Source organism: Octodon degus, unplaced genomic scaffold, assembly GCF_000260255.1.
Source record: "Octodon degus isolate 3935 unplaced genomic scaffold, OctDeg1.0 scaffold00420, whole genome shotgun sequence".
Lineage (NCBI taxonomy): Eukaryota > Metazoa > Chordata > Mammalia > Rodentia > Octodontidae > Octodon > Octodon degus.
In genome coordinates, this window is record NW_004524996.1 from 21,743 (window position 1) to 38,291 (window position 16,549).

Sequence of the window (16,549 nt, forward strand, 5' to 3'; positions counted from 1 at the left end):
GGATCACAAGTCCGCATCTTGTACAGCAATTAACCACTAAGAAGAATATATGCAGTGTATTATTTGTTGAAACTGTCCTTCCGATATGATTTGAAACTGTCACAAGGATATCTGTTTGTCAATAAAACTTTGAAAAAAAAATAATAACATCAGCATACCTCATAGATCTATGGAAATACTCGAGAGTCAGTGAGATAGCTCAGTAGACTAAGTGCCTGCTTGGCAAGCACAAGGACCTGCCTTCAATCTCCAGTACTGTATTCCACACCAGCACTCTCTTTGGGCACACTGAGCATGACACACTCCTATTATGGTAGAACACTCCTGCAATATCAGTCCTTGAGAGGCTGTAAATAAGAGGATTACTATGAGTCTCAGCAGCATAATGAGACCCTTGTACCAAATACATTAATGTTAAAAAAAGACAAAAGAAAACAATCCCAATTTTATTTAGAAACAGAAAACCTAGGATGGAAAAGGCAATAGTGGAAAACAAAGGCAAGGCAAGAGGCATTGTAAGCTCTGACTTGAAAATATACTACAAAGATACTTTGTGAAAAAATTAGCATGGTATTGGCAGAAAACATGTCCAAGGATCAATGGAACAGATTAGAAGATTTAGGTAAAACATGAAACATGCTCAGGTATCTTTTTTTTGAAAAATGGGTCACACATATTCACTGGAAGAAAAATATACTGTTTAACAAATAGTGCTTTAAAAAGGTGGGTCTCCACATGCCAAAAACTAGAACTAGACCTGAGTCTATCAGCATCATCAAAATAAATTAAATATCTAAACATTAAAACAGAAAAACTAAAACTACTTGAGAGAAAGTAGGGGAAAATTGTGAAGACACAGTGGTAGGTACAGAGTTCCTGAATAAAAACCAAACTGCTCAGGAAATACCTCATAGAATCAACAACTGGGATCTTATCTTATTGAGAAGTTTCTGCATATCAGATGAAAGCACCAAAAGATTGAAAAGGTAACCCACAAATTGGGAAAAAAATCTAAACCAACAACCATTCAGACAAAAGTATTCTATCCACAGTATATAAAGAATGAAAAATATTGACACCTACAATTTAAAGACCCAATCTAAAAATGGGCATAGCAAATGAATGCACACTTTTCAGATAAAGAAATGGAAGTGACAGATGAGTATTTGAAAAAATTGTTTCAAAGCATTGTGATTTGAAAAATGAAATTAAAACAACATTGAGATACAATATCACCCCAGAAAGAATGCCTATCATAAAGAAATCAATTAATAACAGAAGCTGAAGAGGCTGCAGGAGAAAAGGAACCCTTCCCCACTGCAATGTACACTCATGCAACCACTATGGAAATCAGTGTGGAGACGACTCAAAAACTGCGATTGGAAGTCCCATTCAATCCAGCTATTCTCCTTCTGGATATTTTCCCAAAAGAACTGAAAATATCATACCATAGATAAATGTGCACCCATGTTTATAGCAGAGCAATTTGTCATATCCAAATCTTGGAAATAACCAAAATGCCCATCATTTTTGTAATGGATGAAAAAGATGTGGTATTTTTACACAACAGAGTATTTGTCAGCTATAAAGGAACACAAACTCTAGGCCTTTATAGGTAAATGGATGCACTAGAGTCTATACTGTGAGTGAAATTAATCATACCAATTTCTCAAATACTGTATTGTCCCCTGAGTGTAAGAAAATGAAAGAACAAATAAAACCTGAAAGTATAAAACATATAGTAAAACAAAGGAACTGACATAAGGATTAAACAAGATGACGGAAAGGACCAAAGACAGGAAAAAAAGAAGGGCTGAAAGCATACAAGTATATATACAGCAAGGCTGAGATGATTTCACTAATAATCCTATCAGTTTTTTTTTCTTTTTAATACAAGTTTATTTTACTTTGAAAAGTAAAACAAAAGCAAGAACAAAAATCAGAAACAAAGAAGCAGAGTAATATACAAGAACACATATATTACAGATTTTCAAAACAAGAATAGCTGGTTAACAAGGCTTGCTATATTATCTATTTTCATCATCAAATCTGGTACTCAGATTAACAGAAAGTCTTATGTAAGACTTGACATATGATTGAATATTACCAATTGTTTTCAAGAAATCTTAAATTATTGTTCTTGTCTCTCTTTTTTATTACCATTCTTAAAAATTTATTTTAAAGTGAATGCAGTAATAATTGACATGGCATTAGAAAAGGTACACATTTATAAGATCAAGATGACAGGTCCTCAATCATAGTTTTTTTATTAAATATTGTTGTCCACATGTAGTTGCTTAATTTGCAGATATCAGCATGCAGGGTTAGCTTTTGTGAAAATTCTACGCATTAATAGCTACTTTCAAAATACTGATGGAAATTCTTAGAACAATCACATCAACCACCCTGTATATAGACTTCCATGTTTTTCCCCTACATTTTTTCCTATCTTTTTTCCTTTCTTTCCTCATAGTTGTTTAATCCTTAAGTTCTGTTTCTTTTTGTTTTAATGTATTGCTTATGCTTTTCAGGTTTTATTTCTACTTTCATGATCTTACACTAGCGAAACAATATGATATTTACACATGTGAGTATGGTTTATTTCACTTATGAGTATAGCCTCAAGTTGCATCTAGTTACTTATGAGGCTTCCAATTTTTGTTTCTTTATAGCTGAATAATATTTTATTGTAGGCTGGTCAAATAGCTCAGTGGATTAAAGTACCTGCAAGCAGGTTCAGGGAATGGGATTTCAATCCTTGGGCCTGCCATACTGGAACCATCCCTGGGCCATACTGAAAGGGTGCTTGAGACAGGGTATGGTGGTGCGCACCTGTAATTGCAGCTCTTGGGAGGCTGCAAACAGTAAAATCACTATGTGTCTGATCTAGTAGTGAGACCCTGGACACCTTATATACCCATCCTTAAATGCAAAAAAAATGCTCTATTGTATAAAAATACTACAACCACTGATTTCCATATTAGTTATACCAGTTTTCATTTCCACTAGCCATGGACACACAAACATTTTTCTATGCAGCATCTCAAACATTTGTTATAAGTTGATTTCTTTATGATCCCCATTTTTCTGGGGTAAGATGATATCTCACTGTTGCTTTAATTTGCATTTCTCAAATGTCCAATAAAGTGGGGCATTTTTTTGAAAAGACAAGAAAAATTTAATTGATTTATTTATTTGTATTTTTCTGTGAGAAGGTTGGGCTTGAGCTCACTTTGTAGTCCAGATTGGTCTTGAACTTGCAAGGTTCCTCCTGCCTCATCCTGCAGAGGGCTAGGATTCTAGGCATGCACTCAGCTGACAAGGAGAATTTTAAATGCACGTAACTGAGTCAAAGCAATTAATTTTAGTTTTATTTTTTGGTACCAGGGACTGAACTCAGGACCTTGTAATTGACAGTTACATACCCATTGAGCTATCTACATGGCCCAAAAGAGGTTATTTATTTATTTATTTTTGCAGAACCGGGGATTGAACTCAGGTCCTTGCACTTGCCAGGGAAGCACTTATTCTACTGAGCCATCTGCCCAGCCACAAGAAGTTAATTTTATTATTTATTTACCTTTTGCAGTACCAGGGATTGAACTTTGAAACTTCTGCTACCAGGCAGGCACTTATGTCACTGAGCTACTGCCCCTGCCCCAAAGAAGATAATATTATTATTTTTCTTTGAATTTCACTTTACTTTATTTATTTATTTCCTCCATACTTTTATTGAAAAACAAATAGCAATGATACAGTTTCAAACCAAATTTGTAGGACAGTTTCAATAATTAACATACTGCATACATTCTTCCTAGTGGTTAATTGCTGTACAAGATGTGGACTTCATGTCCTATTTACAAACACCATTAGAACAAATCCTTCTATTCATTAAGAGAATGTAACTGTATATCTATCCTAACCACTTTGAATACACAAATACAAAATAGACACTCACGTGTATCCCCTTTTTTGTTAAGTTCCATCATTTAATTTTATAGGTGTGTGAACTCAGCAAAATATTCTAAAAGAGTCCAGTAGTCCATAATAGTATTGGGTCTTCCATTTCATTGGCAATGTCAGAAATTGTTGACCTGAGTCCCCTACAGCTCAACATAACAGCATGGCTTTACTTCTTAAACTTTGTTGTTATACTTTTCTGCTGGATGATGAAGACTAAGGTAAAGCAGGACCTATACAACAAGAGTTGTATCTTTTGGGTCTGATAAGTTCAGCAAAATCCCCACAGGATTTATGCAGAGATCCTGTACCCAGATTGCAGAACTTTTGTCAGTGTCAGCCATGTGGATGAGTCACAGATATTCCTTAGTCAGTGTGCTCTCTGTGAAAGCCTTAGAGAAGGTTTTCTCTCCATGTGACTCTCCTTAGACACACTCTACATCATCGATCAGTTTCCACTTTGACCACATAATCTCCTTGATCAGAAAATTTGGGACACTACCAATGTACGTGTCCTTACAGTACAAGTTCTCATACGTCCTAAGTCTTAATTGGCCTTGGAAGACTAGGACCAAAATGTTGGCTTTCTTTGCAGCCCTCCTTTTTCTCTAATTTTGGTCTGCAAACTTAGGTTGTTAACCATCCAGAAGACAAGCTTATTGTTATTACCATGCAACCTAGGCTGTTAAGCTTAACTTTACTATTTGTCTGAATATCAAACATCATAGGCATAAAATGGAACAGGTATTTTTCATCAAGTATTGATATGTTGAACTTTAAGTCCCTATAGAATATGTTGAAAAAAACATTAAAAATTAGAATATATTTTAACAAGTAGGCATAAAGAATTATATACTTCTTATGTTTACACATAAGTCCAAAAATCTAACCATGTACAACCTTGAAGCAGGACAGTCCCACAATATTCCATTTCCTATCTCTTGACTTCATTCACCATGTCATGACAAGCAGCATGCATTCAGAAGACCAGAATGACAGGCACTCCAAGCATGAACCTACTGTTACAGATTACCAACTTCAGTGCAGTTGCTTAGTTCACAGGTGTCAGTAAATATAGTTAGTCAGGGTGAGAATCTTTCCAATTAGCTGATAGATTCAAAACTCTTCTGGAGATTCTCAGAATCATTGCCTTGCCCATCTACTATATATAACTGTATGGCTTGACAATGTCATGTTTCCTAGCTCTTTTCCTTTCCTTCTCTTGATTAGTTAGTCCTTGAGATCCTGCTTTAATTTTACTTGTATTATACCATCCCATTTGTATTTCTTCTTTTGAGTTCTTATACTAGCGACACTACATGATATTTAAACATATGTGTCTGGTTTATTTCACTTATGAGTATATGTTCAAGTGGCATCCACTTCAATATAAGGTCGTTGAGTTTATCATTCTTTATGGCTGAGTAATACTCCATTGTGTAAAAATACCACATCTTTCTCAACCATTCCTCAGGTGATGGGCATCTTGGTTGATTCCAAGATTTGGCTATTATAAATTGTGCTGCTATAGATATAGGCAAACATATATCCTTATGATATGCTGTTTTCAGATCCTCCAGGAAAATTCCCAGTAGAGGAATAGCTGATTAAAATGGGATTTCCAGTCCAACATTTCTAAGGACTCTCCACACTGATTTCCATAATGGTTGCACCAGTCTACATTCCCACCAGCAGTGGAGAAAGGTTCCTTTTTCCCCAAAGCCTCTCCAACATTTGTTGTTTGGTGATTTCTTTAAGAAAGCAATTCTTTCTGGGGTAAGATGATATACAATGTCGTTTTAATTTGCATTTCATGGACGGCTAGTGATGTGGAGCATTTTTTCATATATTTTTCTGCTTCTTTAATTTCATCCTCTGAGAAGCATATGTTCATCTTGGATGCCAATTTCTGGATTGGGTCTTTAAATTTTTGGGCCCTAGTGTTTTTTAGTGCTTTATAAATTCTAGAGAGTGGACCTTTGTTTCAGTACTTATTTGTCATGATATTTTGCAAATTTGGGGGTGGACTTTTCAATTTGTTGGTAATTTCTTTTGACGTGAAAAAACTTCTCAGTAAGAGCAGGTCCCAGTTGTTAATTCTTTCAACTGTTTCCCATGCAACTTGGTTTCTGTTCATGAAGTATTTGCGTACACCTAGGTCTTCAAGAGTTCCTCCTCCTTTCTCTTCCAGGAGATTTAGTGTCTCTACTTTAATATTTAGATCTTTAATCAATTTTTACTTTAGTTTAGTGCATGGTGATACACCTGGGTCAAGTTTTAGTTTTCAGCATGTAGAGATGCAGTTTTTCCAGCACCATTTGTCGAATACGCTATTTTTCTTCTAGTGAGTATGTTTGGCTACTTTGTCAAAGATAAGGTGGGTGAGTGTGTTAGTAGGAGCTTCAGCATCTTGTAATCTATTGCATTGATCCTCAGGTCTATTCTTTCATGTACCATGCTGATTTTATCACAATAGCCTTGTAGTATAATTTCAAGTCTGGAATAGTAATGCCACCTGCCTTGTCTTTATTGCCCAGGATTGCCTTTGCTACTCTAGGAGTTTTCTGGTTCCAGATAAATTTTAGGAATGATTTCTCAACCTCTTTGAGGTACATTGGTGGTAGTCTGATAGGGCTTGCATTAAATCTGTGCAACAATTTTGGGAGCATGTCCATCTTCAAAATGTTGGTTCTTCCTATCAAGGAGCATGGAATATCTTTCCATTTTCTGAAATCCTCTACAATCTCTTTTTTCAGAGTACTGTAATTTTCCTTGAAAAGATCTTTGATTTCTTTAGTTAGATAAATTCCAAGGTATTTCATTTTCCTCGGTGCTATTGTAAAAGGTATTGTTTCTATAATTTCCCTCTCAGTGTGTTTGTTGTCTGTGTAGAGGAATGCTATTGACTTTTGGGTATTGACTTTATAACCTGCTATGCTACTGAATTTCTGTATTAATTCTAGTAGCCTTTTGGTGGATTTTTTTGGATCTTCCACTTAAAGTATCATGTCATCTGCAAATAAAGATAATTTAACTTCTTTATCTATTCTTATTCCTTTTATTTCTTTCTCTTGTCTAATGCTGTAGCTAATGATTCCAGAACTATATTGAATAGTCGTGGTGAAAGAGGACATCCTTGTCTTGTACCAGATCCAAGAGTAAAAGATTTCAGTTTTTTCCCATTTAGTATCATGTGAGCTGTTGGGTTTTCATAAATGGCTTTTACCAGATTGAAGTAGAGGCCATCTATTCCAAATTTCTGTAGGACTTTGAACATGAATGAGTGTTGTACTTTGTGAAAAGCCTTTGCTGCATCAGTGGAGATGATCATGTGGTTTTTAGCTTTTGCTCCTTTAATATAGTGTATTACATCTATAGATTTTTTAATATTGTACCACCCTTTTATCCATGGGATGAATCCTACCTGCTTGTGGTGTATGATCTTCTTGATGATGTGCTGTATTCTACTTGCTCGTATTTTAGTAAGGATTTTGGTATCTATGTTCATGAGGGAGACTGGCCTGTAGTTCTCTTTCTTAGCTGTGTCTTTCTCTGGTGTTGATATCAGTATAATACTTGCCACCAGGAATGATTTTGGGAGAATTGCTTCCTTTTCAAAATCATAGAATAGTTTGAGGAGTATAGGGACTACATATTCTGTAAATATCTTGTAGAATTCAGCTGTGAATCCATCTGGACCTGAACTTTTCTTTGTTGGTAGGTTTTTAATTACATTTTATATTTCATTGGCTGTTATTGGGCTATTGAGAGTTGTTATATCTTGTGGATTCAGTTGTGGTAATTTGTACCTTTCTAGGAATTTGTCCATTTCTTTTGTGCTTTCTATTCTGTGAGAGTAAAGATTCTCAAAGGAGCTATTCTGATACGTTTTTTCCTTTAAATGTGATCTGTTTCCTTTCTCTAGTGGCTTTTGCAATCCTATTCCTGTGCTGAATTTCTGGGATCTTGAGCATTATATGCCCGGGTATGGTTTTAATTGGGTTGATATTATTTGGAGTTCTATATGCCTCGGTAAAGTGTATGTGAGATTGTTTTTCCATATTTGGGAAGTTTTCTGCTATTACTTCTGCCCATATTCATTTTATGCCATTTTTGTTGACTACTTCTGTCTCACTGATTCTTATTAGTCCTATGTTGTTCATATTTGCATCATATTTCAGCTGTTGAATTATTATTTCCTGAACCTTAGTTGTTTTTAAGAGATTTTTCTGGCCACTTTCCAGGAACCCCCAGATCCAGTCCTAACACAGGCCCAGTGAGTGTGTAGGAGCGCTTCTGGCTACCCTGCACTGGCGGTACCTGCCTATCCCAGCCCATTAGCAGCCTGAGTGAGACTCTCTTCCGCCCACTTGGGACTCCCCAAAACTCTGCAGCACCACACCCCACCACACCAGCCCAGTGAGAATTTCTGCCACATTCTGGGGACCCCCAGATACAGTCCTATCCCAGGCCTGGTGAGTGGGTGGGAGTGCTGCCCCTGCCTGCTACTCCACCTTGACCCCTCCAGACTCAGCTCAGGCCTGGCATACAGACCTGAGGTGAAATATTACAGCTGCAATCCTTGCAGAGAGAGTAGGGGACAGAACCATCCAGCTAGTCCAGGAGCAGAAAAGAAGAACTACAAAGAGAAAGGTATAATACAATCAAAAGGAAAGCAAGAACTCAAGGACTAATTAAGAGAGGGAAAGGAGAAGAGCTAGGAAGCATGACAGTGACAAGCCATACAATTATATGTAGAAAATGGGCAAGACAATGATGCTGAGAATCTCCAGAAGAGTTTTGAATCTAACAGTTAATTGGAAAGATTCTCACCCTGACTAACTACATATACAGACACCTGTAAACTAAGCAACTGCACTGAATTTGGCAATTTGTAATAGTAGGTTCATGCTTGGAGTGCCTGTCATTCTGTTCTTCTGAATACGGGATGCTTGTCTTGACATGCCAGTTGCTGCTATGATGCCTCTCTGGTAGATGATTGCTCATCAACAAGGGGTGGCGAATGAAGGCAAGAGACAGAAAAAGAAATGCTGTGGGACTGTCCTGCTTCAAGGTTGTATATGGTTAGATTTTTGGACTTATGTGTAAATATAAGAAATATATAATTTTTATGCCGATTTTAAAAATATATTCTAATTTTTAAATGTTTTTTCATCATATTCTGTAAGAACTTAAAGTTCAACATATCAATACTTGCTGAAAAATACCTGTTCCTTGTTATGCCTGAGATGTTTGATATTCAGACAGATAGTGAGGTTAAGCTTAACAGCCTAGGTTGTATGGTAATAGCAAAAAGCTTGTCTTCTAGATAGTTAACAACCTAAGTTTGCAGACCAAAATTAGAAATAAAAAAGAAGGGCTTCAAGGAAAGCCAACATTTTGGCCCTAGCCTTCTAAGGTCAATTAAGACTCATGACATATGAGAACTTGTACTGTAACGTCATGTAACTCTGTAGTGTCCCAAATTTTCTGACCAAGGAGATTATGGGGCCAAAGAGGAAAGTGATCAATAATGTAGAGTGTGCCTAAGGAGAGTCACATGGAGAGAAAACATTCTCTCAAGCTTTCACAGACAGCACATTGGCCAGGCATTAGCCGTGACTCATCCACATAGCTGACACTGACAAAGGTTCTACAATCTGAGGTACAGGATCTCAGGATAACTCCTGAGCAGATTTCACTGACCTTATCAGACCCAAAAGCTACAACTCTTGTTGCATAGGTCTTGCTTTATCTTGGTCTTAGCCCTCCTGCAGAAAAGTATAAAAACGAAATATAAGAAGTGAAGTCATGCTGTTATGTTGAGCTGTAGGGGACTCCGGTCAACAATTTCTGACATTGCCAGTGAAGCGGAAGACCCAATACTATTGTGGACTACTGAACTCTTTGAGAATATTTTGCTGAGTTGACATCTATAATATTCAAAAAACAGAGTTAAACAAAAAAAGGGGATACAGATAAATGTCTGTTTTGTATCTGTGTATTCAAAATGGTTAGGATATGTAGTTACATTATCTTAATGGATAGAGTGATTTGTTCTTATAGTGTTTGTAAATAGGATAACATATCCGCATCTTGTACAGCAATTAGCCACTAGGAAGAATGTGTGCAATGTGTTAATTATTGAAACTGTCCTACCAATTTGGTTTGAAACTGTTTCAATGCCATTTGTTTCTGAATATTATTTTGGAAAAAAATTAAATAAAGTTGCCTTTAAAGCCTCAAAAAAAAGAGAGATTTTTTCCTTACCTTTTAACTAGCTGCAACAGTGTCTTCAAAGTGAAATTGCATCTTCACTTTCATTCAGATAGTTTTGCCAACTTTTAATTGAGTTTTTCATCTCTTGAATATCTCTTTGAGTGTGCTTCATGCAGTCTATTTCTTTTGTATTTTGCACATTCGAGGTTTCTATAATTTTTCTATTCTCCTGCATTTTTTTCTGTTTCTTTTTTAGAAACACTTAGTAATTCTTTCATTATATTCATCATTTATTTTTATTTTACTTCAGAAATTATTTCTGATCTCATTTCCTCTAAACTTTTCTATAGTTTTTTCTTTACTTCAGACTCTATTATTTCAGAGATACAGGTGTGTGACTTCCCATTTCCTCTCTGCTAGTGTCTCCTGCATTTGTTCTGGGTGGGTTCAGGGCCTGAAAATGTATTTTCCTCCTTCTTTTTGTCCTTTTATATTTCAGACAGAAGTCTTTATTTTGATTTCCATGATACATTTTTGTGAATGTATAATAGTACTTAGCTGTATCACTGTGATCAGAGCTACTCTGTATAGAGTCTGATCTTTAGGTATCTCTTCTGTGTCAAAGTTTTCAGGGTTTTTTTTCGGAAACAGGGATTGAACTCAGCCCCTTACACTTGTCAGGCAAGCTCTTTTTCTATTGAGCTGTCTCCCTGGCTCCAAGAGTTTTGCTTTCTGTGTATCCCAAAGTTTTGTCCTCTCTATGGATTGAGAGTGAGATATTGATTTCTGTTTGCCACTCTCCTCTCTTTTTCAGGGTATGGCTTTGGTGAGGTTATTACCCAGCACCTTACAATATTATTACCCAAGAGGAATCATGTGAATAAGATAGATATAGCTTTTCTTTTATTTTCAATAAAACAATTAACAACACTAATTATGGATAGTGAGATTTAGAAAATAATAAACTTTTGTAACTAATGAGTTTATATTTTAGACCATACGGGCAAGCATTATGACTATATAGCAAGGCAGATATTAAATTAGGAATTTGTATTTAAATTAGTTCCCTAAGTTCTGCCTGGTAACCTCCCTTTCTATATCTAGAGTCTTCCAGGCAGACTAGTTCATTCCAGTTACCTGTTTCCACCTTCATCTCAAGAATATTCTCTCATAGATCTGAGTTTAGGTCTGGATCTCACTGGGCCTAGCAGTATATCTCATCTGACCAAGTCAGGATCTACTGACCTTAAACTCAACTAGTTGGGCCTGGCTTGCATCTGGCTGTTGTACTGGTCTTCTTCCTGCTGTGTCCCATGGAAATGAATCCATTGTGCCTGCATGGCTAGATTACTGCTGCTGGTTTAGCTCACTGGGACTTTCCCCTAACCTCTGAAGGGAGTTTGTGTCAGTGTCCCAAACCAGGCATTTCTGCTGAAGGCTATTGCACCTGATACCAAATCAGGCTTCTCCTTTCCCAACAGGTTTTTTTTAATTATTTTTTTCAAAGACAATACAAAATCATCCTAAAACAGAAAAACTATAAGTGATACAGAATTTCTCTTAACAAAGTAGCATAGGCATCACAGTTTTTGGTCTAATGCATAGTGTGGGCTTCCAACTAGTATTCATATTACCAGATATATGCATGTAAAATTAGAAGAAGAGACAAAAAAATACAGGAATTTATGAAAAATTAAAAAGAAAAACGTGCAAAAAATGGGAAAAGGATATAAAACAAAGTAAGTATTATCTGGTCTTTTTCATAGACCAGGAGAAGTGCATAGTACAGTTATCCAAACAATCCTGCTTACATACATTAATATGTCTGTTTCTCCAGCTCCCTCTCCCATCCTTCTCCACAACTCAGTAACTATTTCCTTCTGAATAAGTATATTTTTCTTACCCTGAATCTATTATAACCTTCAAATTCCATTTTCTCTTTCAAGTTCTCAACTAAGGAGACAATATGATATTTGCACATACAGATTTGATTTATTTCACTATAGACTATGTTCTCTACTTGCATCCATGTACTGACAAAAATTAAAACGCATCCTGTTTTATAGATTAATAATATTCATTTTGTAAAAATATCACATCTTATTTATCCATTCTTCAGTGATGGACATCTAGGTTGTTTCCGGAATTTAGCTAGGACAAATCGACCTGCTATACCTACAGGTGCACATATATCACTGTGGTATGATGTTTTCAGTTCTTATAGAAAAATACCCAATAAGGAAATACCTGGCTTGAATGGAATCTCCAATCCTAGTTTTTTTTTTTGTTTTGTTTTGTTTTTGTTTGTTTGTTTGTTTGTTTTTAATGTGAAACAGAGGCTTTATTTTTGCTGTTCTGGGGATCAAATAAAGGGCTGTGGGTCAGTGCAGTATCAGAGCTGTACCTACAATCCGAGGCTCTATCTTTTAAAGCATAAGATCACTAACAAATAGGAGTATGGTTCAAGGTCTCTTGATCAGTATAATTAGGTTGAGAAAGGAATAAAACTTGTAAAACATTCTTCTTCACAGGACTGGTTTGCTTCAAAATCTTAATATGTTTAGTGGAGTGTTTTTATGATTTTTATGTTAATGGGAAAGGCAGAAGATACTTTAGGCCCTACCAGTTATTGCCTTCCCCGTTTCCAGTATGCAACTCCATTACTTGAGGGCAAGGGCTTTCTCACAATCATTACATGACCTATCATAATCCAAAACTTTCTGAGTTCTTATATTCACAGGATTTCAAATGTTAAATTTTAGCAAATATTCATCAAGGCTTTTCCATATTGCACATACAAAGGTTTTTTCCTACATGTTTGTAACATAAAACAAAACATAATTAACAATTGGAGGCACAATCACATTCACTACATTCATGAGGTTTCTCTCTAGTATAGATCCTGTTTTCTCCTGAGAGTGAACATCTCACCACTGGCTGTCCCACAGGGACCACATTTCTATTTGCTAGGAGCCCACTCATGTTTAACACATTAGGGATCACTGGAGGTATTTGCAGTTATAATAACAGGATTTCTCTCTTGCATGAATTTACTATTGTCCAAAAATGTGTCACTCACTGTAGAATCATTCACCTTCAGTATATCTGTGCATTTCTCCATTCTGTGCGTTCTCTTATGTTTAACAAGGCAAGACATATCAGAGTAGGCTTTCTTACACTCATCACATCCATAGGGTTTCTCTCCTGTATGAGTTCTATGATGGGTAATCAACTTTGCCTTTGTAATGAAGGCTTTCCCACAATCGCTGCATTTGTATGGCTTCTCACCAGTATGAATTCTTTGATATCTAATAAGCGCTGACTTCTTGGAATAGGTTTGCCCACACTCAGTACACACATAGGGTGTCCTTCCTGTGTGGTATCTCTGATGTGCTATGAGGCACACCTTCTGGCTAAAGGCCTTACCACACTCAGTACATCCATAGGGTTTCTCTCCTGTGTGAGTTCATTGATGTATCAAAAGATTGCCCTTCTGAATAAATCCTTTTTCACATTCACTACATAAATATGGTTTCTCTCCTGTATAAATTCGCATATGCACAATGAGTGGTGATTTCCTGGCAAAACTTTTCCCACATTCAGGGCAAATATGGGGTTTATTTCCTATATGTGTTTTCAAATGCTGAGTAAGCTGAGATTTCCTGAAGAAGGCTTTCCCACATTTACCACATTCATAGGGTATCTCTCTTTTGTGAACATTCAGATGTTTGGTGAGATTGAATTTCTTATAGGTTTTCCCACAGATACTACATTCATGAAGTTTCTTTCCTAAATGAATTTTCTTATGTTCAATGAGCTGAGACTTCTTGAGGAAGGCTTCCCCACATTTAGCACATTCATGGCCTTTCTCCATTTTGTGTATTTTCTGTTCTTTAAAGAATTGTGATTCAGGGCTGGTATGTTTTTTAACTTTAGTATGGGCTTTAACTGTGCTATAAGTTTGCTCATAAATATCATAAACAAAGGATCTCCTACCTACTTTTAACTCAGCAAGCTCTTTTATGAAACATTTGCTGTTCTGGTTAGATAAAGCTAAATAAGGTTTTGATGCTTTTCCATGTAAATCAAACATATGATTTGGACTTAAGGGAAGAAGACATTTGTGCCTCTGACTATTTCCAGGTGCATTTGGTTCATGACACTGTTCCATCCTGTTTGGCCTTTTTTGGTTTTGCAATTGCTGTTGCAGATGATCAGCTTTCTCAATTTCCAGAAGAATCTGACTGTGGATTTCATCTTCTAACATCCACAGTGGTTCTCCCTGTTCCAGTGTGGGGAGGACATCTGGCCTGCTGGCTTGAAACACAAAGTTTCCAGAAGCTGAGAAAGGAAAGGCCACCGATGGGGCACCCTCTGAGTGACACAGGGCAGCTGTCCTCACCCACTGACACCAGGCTTCGGTAGTTCTCCAGCATCACATCCCGGTACAGGTCCTTCTGAGCAGGGCCCAGGAGCTGCCATTCCTCCTGGGTGAACCTCACAGCCACATCCTCCAACGTCAGTGACTCCTGGGCCGTTGTCATCTTCTGCTTCAGAAACATCCTGTAACTGAAATGCTCTGTCTGCAGCGTCTTCTGGATTTGCCTCAATTTTTAATTTAGGACTCTGAGTCTTTGGTGAAAGGCATCCCGGGAAACGAGGCACCGCACATCCAGGAACCTCTTCTTGCCTTTCTTCACTCAAATGTTCTCGCTGTGAAACGAAGAGAAATTTCAGCTGAAGACACAGTTCCCACAGCCCAGGTGCTGCTGCTGTGGACCTTTTCAGGAAGCAAACTCCGGACTTTGGATTTTTCAGGTGCTTGTGTCGCTGGGTCACAATCCCAAGCCTTTGCTTTGCCTCTGAACTCACTAAGATCTCCAAGGGGATAAGAAGGTCCAATCCTAGTTTTTAAAGGAAACTCCGCACTGATTTTCATAGTGGTTGTACATGGCTGAACTCCCAAAAAAAGTGAAAAAGAGTTCTTTTTCCCACAGCAACTCCAGTATTTAATGTTGGCTGACTTCTTTATGTTAGCCATTCTTTTTGGGAAGAGATGGAATCTCAGAATTATTTTACTTGGCATTTCTTGAATGAACAATGATGTTGAATATTTTTTCATGTATTTATTTGTCATTTGTATTTTTTCATCCAAGTGTATATTCATCTCAGAAGCCCATTTTTGGATTGTTCTTTGAATTGGTGGGGCAGTTTATATAATTATTTACATGTTCTAGATAGAAGGCCTTTGACAGAGGGAGAATCAACTATTCATTTTTTTTCCCAGTTTGTGGTTTTTCTTTTTACTTTGTTGGAAATTTGTTTTAAAGTGCAGAAACTTTTCAAAAAGATAAAATTCCAATTGTTGATTTTTTTCAAGTATTTCCTGTGTGGTTTTGTTTTTCATCATGAACTCTTTTCCTACCCCATGTGTTTAAGATTTCTACCTACATTTTCCTCCAAAATTTTTACTGTTTCTGTTTTTAAATTTAAATTTTTTAGTCAATTTTGACTGTAGTTTTGTGCATGATGATAGGCATGGGTCTAGTTTTAGCCTTCAGCATATGAAGAGCCAGTTTTTCCAGCACCATTTATTAAAGAGGCTATCATTTTTACAGTCAGTATGTTTGGCCTCTTTATCAAAGGTAAGGTGGCTGAGTGTGTTTGTAGTTGTGTCTGCATGTTCTAACCTGTTGTATTAATCCTTAAGTCTATTCCAATATCATGCTGATTTTAGCACAATAGCTTTATAGTATAATTTCAGGTAAACATTTTGATGCCTTTTACTTTTTCCTTATTTCCCAGGATTGATTTTGATATTTGAGTCTCTTTTGGTTCCAAATGAATTTGAGGAAAGTTTTCTCTAGCTTTGTGATGTATTCTAATGGAACCTTAATTGCAATCTCATTAAATCTGTATTTTGAGAGTATGGTCATTTTCACAATTTGATTGTGAAAATTTCACAATTATAATTTTGTTCTTCCTATCAAGAATGGAATGTGTTTCCGTTTTACCAAATCCTCTTCAATCTGTTTTCTCAGATTAACATAATTTTCACAGTCCACATTTTTTACTTCCTTTATGAGTTTAATTCCTAAGTATTTCATTTGTTTTGGATGTTATAAATGCTGTGCTTTCCCTAATTCTCTCTCAGTTCATTTATTGTTTCTGTAAAAAGCTGCTACTAATTTTTGAGAGTTGACATGCACCCTTGTATGTTACTAAATTTGGTCCCTTTATCCACAAGACTCTTGGTAGAGAATTTGGGGTCCTCCATATAGAAAATCATGTTTTCTGCAAATCATGATAATTCCACTTTCCTGATCCTTATTCCTCTCCTCTCCCCCTCTCTGTCTCTCAGTCTTAGTCT

The 16,549-nt window shown here is 36.5% G+C and overlaps 1 protein-coding gene across 1 annotated transcript; it reads right to left on the reverse strand.

Annotated features, from left to right (window-relative positions):
• Positions 1-13,171: 13,171 nt before the first annotated feature.
• Positions 13,172-14,998, reverse strand: LOC101588886 (zinc finger protein 649-like). The gene is given in 2 exon segments (XM_012513295.2): positions 13,172-14,504; positions 14,581-14,998. Coding segments are annotated over 2 exon segments (1,494 nt in total). The 5' UTR covers positions 14,742-14,998.
• Between the last annotated feature and the right edge of the window lie 1,551 nt (positions 14,999-16,549).